An 8,843-nucleotide genomic window follows, 5' to 3' on the forward strand; every position below is an offset into this window, starting at 1 on the left:
TTTAGGCGTTCAAATCCTCGAAAAGATCCTTTAATCATGTGTCTGAATGAAGGGCCTTCTTTTGTTTTGGGCTCAATTCGACTCCGAGAATTTTTCCGAGATTCTATTTGAGATTGTTAAGTGCCGCTTTGCAGTCCACTAGCCTATTTATACGTATTCTCGGTTCTGAAGCAATTCGGCCGACGAAGCACGGTGCAGTGGAATCCAAATAATGGTACTGCACGTCAGCTGAGTCCCATGTAGAGCTGCGTGAATGAGTACCAGCTGCCCAGGATACGGTGCAGAGTGTGGAGGGACAGCGACCCCAGCCAGCGGGCCTTGAGGTTGACGGGTCTGGATGCGCGCAGCATGATAGCCAGTACGTCCCTGTTGAAGGCCAGCCCCGCAGCGTCCTGGAACAGCCGGCTTGGCCACGGGCTGGCGTAGGCCATCAACAGCATCTGTTCACCCGCCTCCTGCACCAGGTCGCCCTCCAGCCCCATGATGGTGGGATAGGCGAAGGAGGTTGGCAGCAGGCCCACCACGTAGAAGTCGCGGTGGCCCTTGACCAACGAGGTGGTGGCCAGCAGCGCGAACGCCAGGGCGCCGGCGTGCATGTGGAACAGCGGCTCTTCGAACACTCGGCTGAAGCGGTCCACCACCTGGGGCACACACAATTGAGACCCTTCCAAACCTGGACTTTTGATCCGATCTCGCTCCGATGGGGTTTTCGGCAGATCGTTTTGATGGAAGGAACCCACAAACTCACTGAGATTCCAAACGCTATGAGAAAAGCACGTGTGCATACGTGTGCATACGTGCACCATGGTGCAATGCAGCTGAGATATCGCACCATACGTGCAATGCGATAGCCATATTGCACCTTACGCGCAATGCGTGCCGAAAAGGCCCTATGCTAATGAATGGGAATGGGGAGGCATTGCACATGAAGTGCAATGCTTTTGCATTGCACCAATTTACGCTATACCCATCGCGTTTGGATTCTCAGTGCAGAGCTTGGTTCATTTCTAAGCAACTACCAAGTGTTGTGTTTACACACTAAATTACTATGTAGGTTTTTCAGCGCGCCAATGCACGAAATTAAACATGCACTTCGCAACGCACGAATTTGTGCGTTACGAAGTGCATGTCTAATTTCGTGCATTGGCGCGCAGAAAAACCTACATAGTAATTTAGTGTGTAGGAGTTCCGACGGAGAACCCCTGCTGCTTTTGAGTTTGAGTTTGAGGGCCAATAATCTCGTGTTTGATTGTTGTTTATTTCATCCTATCAATAACGGCCCCAAACCGAAAAAAAATTATTTGTGATAACACAATAAATGTTCCGCCAAAAAAATAATCGACGAGATTTTGAGATATTTAATAAAACATAAAACTGCAACAATGCAAACTCTCTCTTCTGTTCACATTTTGCGAGAACCCTTCGAACACGAAATGTGCATCGCAACAAAATACAGACGTTCCACACTCTAAACTTCATAAAACCTCCTCACAAAACAAAAAAAAATAAAAACATGAAAAAAAAACACGTAACTAAAAAACGGTCTCCATATTTCAACAGTGAAAAAGGCGTGAAATGAAAAAAAATCCAATGCTAACGCATTGCACGGTGTTCCGGTTGTGGAAATCAATTTGAAGTCTGTCGTCTAAACGTTAATCACGTTAATGTTGCCGTTATTTACGTAACTTTGAATCCTACCGGTATTTTTACATCCCCAAACCTGATTCAGTTAACACAATGACCATCTCAGTCCATCTCGCGATCTCGCGATTTACAGTGCTCATGTTCGTCAAACGAAAGTCATCCGCGTTCCGAAACCACCCCTCCCGAGTTTGTAAAGTTTGTCAAACCAACCGTCGTGCTGGTTACAGAATTGAGGAAAGCATCACAAGAGATCCGCAGCCTTTAAGGGGAGGTTCCGGTGAAAATCTTGCCATTTTCCGAATGGATCCTACAGTCATAATTTGTTCGGAATATAAAATTTTTCATTGGGGAGACTAAAATTTGACTTTTAAAGGCACATGCCAGGCTGTAAACCCAGTCGAAGAGTCTTTTTGAGCCTATTTTGGCTGTATCTTAAAAAATCTCCTTGCGCATACTATTTTGTCGTAAAAGGTTGACCTTGACATTTTTCACTTCTTCGACTCATTTTCAAAAGATTCCGGCATGCATAGGAGGTGATGTCAGCAGGTATACAGTCCCACCAGGTATAATCCCACCAGGTATAATTCCCAACAGATATACACTATTTTATTTTATTTATCTATACGCGGATTCCCAGCAAGTATAAATCCCACCAGATATACACGTATTAATATTAGATTTTTTTGTGTCTCAGCAAGTACAATTCCCACCAGGTATACATCCCAATAGGTATAATTCTCACCAGGAATACATTAGAAGAAAAACAACTAAATGACTGATTACAATGGGGCATGATGACAGCTTCGACTCGAGCGCATTCCCTGCAGGAATTGCACTCCCAATGAAACTGCCTTCGCTAGCGGGTGGGTGATTCCGTGCGTAGGGGCCGTTTTAGCCACCTTAGAAAGTCACATAATCAATCTTGCTTGTTCGGCCGGGTACGCAACTCGCGTTTCAATCGTTATTCAAGTTGCGCTACTGTATACAGGGGCAGGAGCAACACTAGGTTCGTCCAATGTTTGTCTGTTTGCAGACGTCTTCTAAAGGAAAACGAATAAAGGTCCAACAGACGTTGCAAATTCGGCCATTAGATGAGAAGAAAATCTACCTGGGGCTTCGCGACTTTAGAAACAGAGAGGCGCTGTTCAACTAGCGTGCCGTGCAAATTAATTCCAAAGAAGGTAAATAAAATGGGTGTATATCTGCTGGGATTTATACTTGTTGGGAATCCGTGTAAATAACATTAAAATTAAATAGTGTATATCTGGTGGGAATTATACCTGGTGGGAATTATACCTGTTGGGATTATACCTGTTGGGATTATACCTGGTGGGACTGTATACCTGCTGGGGTAACCCCATGCAGAGCTCAAAACTTCCATTATATTATTAATTATTAGCTTTTTAAGCTGAAAAGTCCCTAAAATTTGTCTATTTTGTACATTTTTGATCAATTTTAGTGAAATGCTTGGTTAGAAAGCTTGCGAATAAAAATGCAATTGACATTTTGAGATGGGCATGCCGGCATTTTAAAAAAATGAATCGAAGAAGTGAAAAATGTCTAAGCCAACCTTTTACGACAAAATAGTATGCGCAAGAAGATTTTTAAAGTTACAGCCTAAATGGGAGAAAAAGGCTCTGCGACTGGATTCAGGGCATAGAATGTGCCTCCCCAATGAAAATTTTTAATAAATACTTGATAAGACATCAAATTTTTAACAAATTTTCACAGTGGGACCTATTTAGGAGAAAAATGCATTTTCACCAGAACCTCCCCTTAAAAGCAAGCCAAACAATCCAACCTCAGCAACAATGTAGGGGCAGTTTCAATGCGCGACTACTCGTGTTTTCAGCCTCGCGATTTTCGAAAGGGCGCAGACGCCGAGAAAATTGTTGCCAACCCCCGAAAATTAATTTATTGCGTCTTTTCTGCTACGAACTTTTTACTGACATACTTCAAAGATGTTCCAATGTCGGGACACCGTGCGATGCGTTAGCATTGGCATTTTCGAATTTCACGGCGTTTTTATTTCTTTTTATCAGCGACTTTAAATTTTGACAGTTGGTACGATGGCACCGTGTCGTTGCCATGGAGACTATTTTTTCATGTTTTAACCATTTTCTCAGAGCACAGACGATTTCTTGTCACTTTGATGAGGCAGGAGGTTTAGATTTGAGGAGTGGCACATTTTCTCTTTGAAACGTTTCTGGAAAATGTGAACGGATAAGGGTGCTTGATTGTTGCAAATTTATGTTTTAGTCGTTCACGTTAAATTCTCACGATAAATTTTTGAAATTTTCAGGAATTTTTATTTGATTATGATAACGAGTAATTTGGCGGGATCCATTTTCCAATCAGAGGGTACCGGAAAAAAAATAAGAATCTGAGCCGTCAAAAACAATAGGGGTCCTCCTTCGTCGGAACCCCTAAAAAAAAACTCATGCACTCAATTCAATGATCAATGAAAATAGACTTCTGGCCAATGAATGTAGCATGAAAATACACGTCGAAATTAATATATTGATGTCTCCAACTGTGTGCCTACACGTTCGAAATTTCACTTCCCGGAACACCATGCATTTGCATTGATTTTTTTTTTTAAGTTTCTTTTTTCACGCACCAGAAGAAGGGCGCGGTGGTCGTCCAGCACCGAGTGCAGCTGCGCGCGGCAGTGGGCATTCTTGACAGCGAGCGCCAAGGTGCGGAGCAACGCAGCGGACACCAGTGCTAGCGTCACATGCACTACCTGGCACACACAGTGTATTTGGAATAAATATTAGGTAGTACATACCATGCACGCAACATTTACTGTAGACATGGGCATCTTGCCGATTTAGGTGTGTAATAGGTGTAAGACAATGAGTCAACGTAAGTTTGGAAAAGATTGTTCCAGGTTTGCACACTAAATGTTTATGTACTTTTATTGTCCATAGCTATGGCCGTTTTTGTGCATTCGGAAGTTTTGTACAAATTTATACATAAATAAGGGACAATTTTTCCATATTGTGCCTAAGTATTTTCAAAATTGTACCTAAGTTATGAACAAATTTGTACATAACTTCAGTATACACAAAAACGGCCATAGTAATGGACATAAAGTCCATAAGCATTTAGTGTGTGATGCACGGGTAGCTTTAAAAATTGCTGACCCACAATTAGTTCCAGAAATCAATTGTGGGCTAAAACAGCCGTATAGCTCAGTAAACGAGGGTGACAGACCTTGCGGCTATGCTGCAAAACGTAGTCAAGGGATCATTTTTAAACGTCTTACTGCTACTTTGGCTACTTGTTCAACATAAATATTTTAAATATGCATTTTTCAAAAAAGTGACCCACAATCGACTTTTTACCTTCGTGTGAGGGCGTTAATCCTTCACTGTGCCAAAAAGCTACAGGAAATTCTGTAATCAACTTGTGATAATATCCGTAGCCCCCTTGTCAATATTCTCCGCAGGACCGTGCAGTCTTATGGAAGACTACTTAATCCTACGGAGAACACTGTGAGATCCTACGGAAAATACTATGGGGTCCTGCGGAGAATCTTGGCGAAAAAAAGAAGAGACTTTTTTGAAGCTTGCCACAGTATTTGAGGCAACACTTCTAGTGTTGTTGGTTTACAGCGAGTACAAGCAATGGTCATCGACCGAAAGGAATGACAACTAAAGCAGAGAAAGTGAGTGAAGTCAATGATGTTTTGGCATCTTCCCTTAAAAATCTTGTTCGTCATGACTTTGTATGTCGTCAACAATCTGAGTTCATCAAATTCATGAAAGACAATCTTAAAAGCTCTACAGCCCTCATACTTATGGATTTTAGTATGAAATAATTATTCTTCTGTTGTTTAAGATGCTGCTCAAAAGCACCATTGGTCAATGAAAGGTGTAACAAAACATCCAGTGGTTATTTATTTGAAAGATCCAGTTGATAGTGGCAAACTTATATCAAAGAGCTTGTGCTTCTGAGGATTAAGCATGTGTGACCCAACCAGGTGCGACTGTATCAAGAAAAAACAATGAAGTACGAACATGAAAATTTTCCTTCAACTGAGGTTGTGTACTTGACAGATGGGTGCGCAGCGCAGTACAAAAATTGCACTAGCATGTTCAAACTTTGCCAACATGAAAAGCTCTATTTTGTGGGATTAAAGGTAGTTGGTGCTTTTATGCCACTTCTCACGGATAATCTCCATATGACGGAATTTGAGGCACTGTCAAAACCATAGTTGCAATGGTAAGCTTGCAACATCCATCGTCCAGGTTGAGTCAAAAATTTTTGTGACTTTGGTTACTGACTTTGATGCAGAAAACTTGGAAGCAGAAGTCTCCCTTTAGGCACCACTCTTACCAGCAACCGTTTCCTCATTTTTTGAAAACATCTTGGGCTGCAAAGCCCCAGTTCATGACATTATTTGTAATATTGATTTAGTAGACTTGACTATCTCCAAGTTTCAGCTGGCAAGTCAACATATTTCAGTAATAAGAAAACTTGCTCGACGTAAAAGATCTACCATTTAGAAAATTTAATTTGTAACTTTGAATACACTGATAAGGGTGTAAAAATGATTCAAAATGTGACAAATTTTCATACACTGTAAAAAATATGTTGTGAATTTACGACGGAATATTTTCCGAAGGGTTTTTGGGAATGTCCAAAAGTGCACTGTAAATGTTTCTTTCCTACGGGAACTTTTGTAAGTCAACGTATGTTCGTCGTTAATTTACGAAGGTTCTTTGTAAATTTACGAAGAAAAATCGTAAATTTACAAAATCTGTTGTAAATTTACGAAGGGCTTCGTAAATTTACGATGGGCTTCGTTAATCTACGACGGGTCTTCGTAAATCTACAGCGGACCTTCGTAAATAAACGAAGGAAGTGTTGGCAATTTTTTTGCCGAAGGATCCGTCGTTAATTCCAGACGTATAATTACGAAGAATCTCTGTATATGAACGAAGGTTCTTTGTTTGTAAACGAAGGTTCCCTGTAAATTTACGAAGGATCTTTGTAGATTTACGAAGGTAATTCGTAAATTTCCATTGTGATTGTAAAATCAGCAGAGATTTTTCAAAAAATTAACGAAGGTTTTTGTAAATATACGAAGAGCTTCGTAAATTAACGAAGGAACCGTTGGCAATTATTTTGCCGAAGGGTCCGTCGTTTATTCCGGATATTAACTTTTACAGTGTAGTATGTTAAAAATATAAAATAAACTGCAAAAATGTTTTTAGGTCTTTAACCAACCCTGTTGATCCTCCTCAAGTAGAATATCAGACTGGTCAAATGCCATCAAGGGCACAGAGGCTGTCAGGTATTGGAGAATGGGCGAGGGGTGAGCAGGGAGGAAGAGGGTGGGGGAGGAGTGAGCTGAGAGAAAAAGGGCGGGGGAGGAAGGGTCAAAGAGGAAAAAGGACGAGGGAGGGGGGGGGGAGCAGGGTCCAGGCGCAGGGAAGGCATAGAAGAGCCGAGGCTGCACAAGTGTAAGAGCGGTTGCCTACCGCACGGCGCGCACAGCGCCGCACACAATTGATGAAAGTCGACGAAATTCACTAAAATTTGCTCGCTTTTTCGCGCTGTGGCGTCTGATTCAGACCTATATCCAACTTTTTCGAGCCGCAGTTGCTTAGAGGAAGTCTTAAGGAACATTTTCCACTACAAGGAAGTTAAAGTTTAGACCCGCTTGCCATTTTTGCTTTGAAGTTAAGCCCCCAAAAGAATTAAATTTTACGTTTGAAATCAATTTTTGACCACTACACTCGATCGTAGGTAACTTTGGGCGACGGATTCGGATTCCTTGTTCATTTTGACGAGAAATATGATGATCTCGGCCTTCTGGGTCAAAGAGTTTCGAAGCAGGACGAACACTGTTATTTCACTTGCGATACAGACCGCACTTTCTGCGCAATACAAATTTCATCGCACTTTTCTGTGATGATCATTGCTAAAAGGTGTGATGAGCTACAGTATCGCAGAATTTTGCAATGATCATTGCAAAAAACTGCAATGATTCCAGATTTTGCGTTGTCATCATCGCAGTGTTTTGCAATAATTCCGATTTTCATTGCAGAAAGTTGCTATGATCATTGCAGAATGTTGTGCGATACAGAAGTCATTGCTTCTCAGGAGCAATGATTCGTGGGAATCACATTTCGGATATCATCGCACGTTTTTGTGTTGAAAGTATTGCAACTTGGATAACAGTGAATTCGCGCAAAAAGAAATTTTGGAGAAAATTTTCAAATGCGATATCTCCGGAAGTATTCATGATTCGATCTTAAAAACTTAGGGGCATCTTACCGTAGTGGTAGGTATCATTTGAGCACACAAGGGACGAATTCGGCGATGGTCACCTACGCGGCCTGCTAATTGGGTCAGGAATGCCCCAATTGCAAGACAGCCCCAATTGCAAGACAAATATGGGTAATTTCGATCATGAACCCTTTATTTGAATCCCTTATCACAGAGTAGTGCTTCACTCATTGCTTGCGCGGTCTGGCGTACACCCGAGGGGTCGTCAACTCCTATCGCGCATGTACGAAGTAATACAGTAATATATGGTAATATACGTCCCATATTACCGTTTTTTAGCTGAATTTTCATACGACCTATGCTTTGAGTAGTTTATTCGGTAATATTTACGAACTTTAAGCGGTAAAATAGGAGTAATATAAAAGTATTATGGATCCTGTGTACGAAGACGAAGTTATATGCAAGCTGATGACCCCTCGCGTACACCTACTACCTTACTCTAGCCGTTCTAACATTCAGTGATAAATTCCCGCGTGCAGTTTTCAAGCCTTGCCTGCAGCCCCGCGACAGAAAAGCCGGAGCAGGTGATGGCCAGAGACTGGAGTCCGTACTGCGACACGAACAGTACCCAGTCCTGCCAGGTGCCGGTCGAGCCGGGCAGGTACATGTAGCTGAGGGTAAGGCGTCCGGTCACGAGGGGCCACGACACTATGAACACGAGAGCCACGGGGACGTTCAGCGCCAGGGCCGAGCGCCCCAGTGAGATGAGGAACGCCGTCCGCCGCGCGTACGTCTGCAGGATGATACCACGGATGTCAGCTCTCAGCCAGCACACAAAACTGTAGTGTGTGCAAAGTACACTCTTGCGAACGCATGCTTACAAACGCATGCTTCGGGGCCAATAGAGATGGGGAATATGATATCGATATTTTCCAAACGATATATCGAAATTTTGC

General features: G+C 42.3%; 1 protein-coding gene across 1 annotated transcript; it reads right to left on the reverse strand.

Moving 5' to 3' along the window:
* Window positions 1–86: 86 nt before the first annotated feature.
* Window positions 87–7,964, reverse strand: LOC117644524. The gene is made up of 3 exons (XM_034384066.1): window positions 7,936–7,964; window positions 4,265–4,390; window positions 87–641 (listed from the first exon to the last, which is right to left on the reverse strand). Exons 1-3 carry the CDS (start codon window positions 7,951–7,953, stop codon window positions 225–227), a joined length of 561 nt encoding a protein of 186 aa, XP_034239957.1. The 5' UTR covers window positions 7,954–7,964; the 3' UTR covers window positions 87–224.
* Between the last annotated feature and the right edge of the window lie 879 nt (window positions 7,965–8,843).

This window comes from Thrips palmi, unplaced genomic scaffold (genome assembly GCF_012932325.1).
Source record: "Thrips palmi isolate BJ-2018 unplaced genomic scaffold, TpBJ-2018v1 HiC_scaffold_18, whole genome shotgun sequence".
Lineage (NCBI taxonomy): Eukaryota > Metazoa > Arthropoda > Insecta > Thysanoptera > Thripidae > Thrips > Thrips palmi.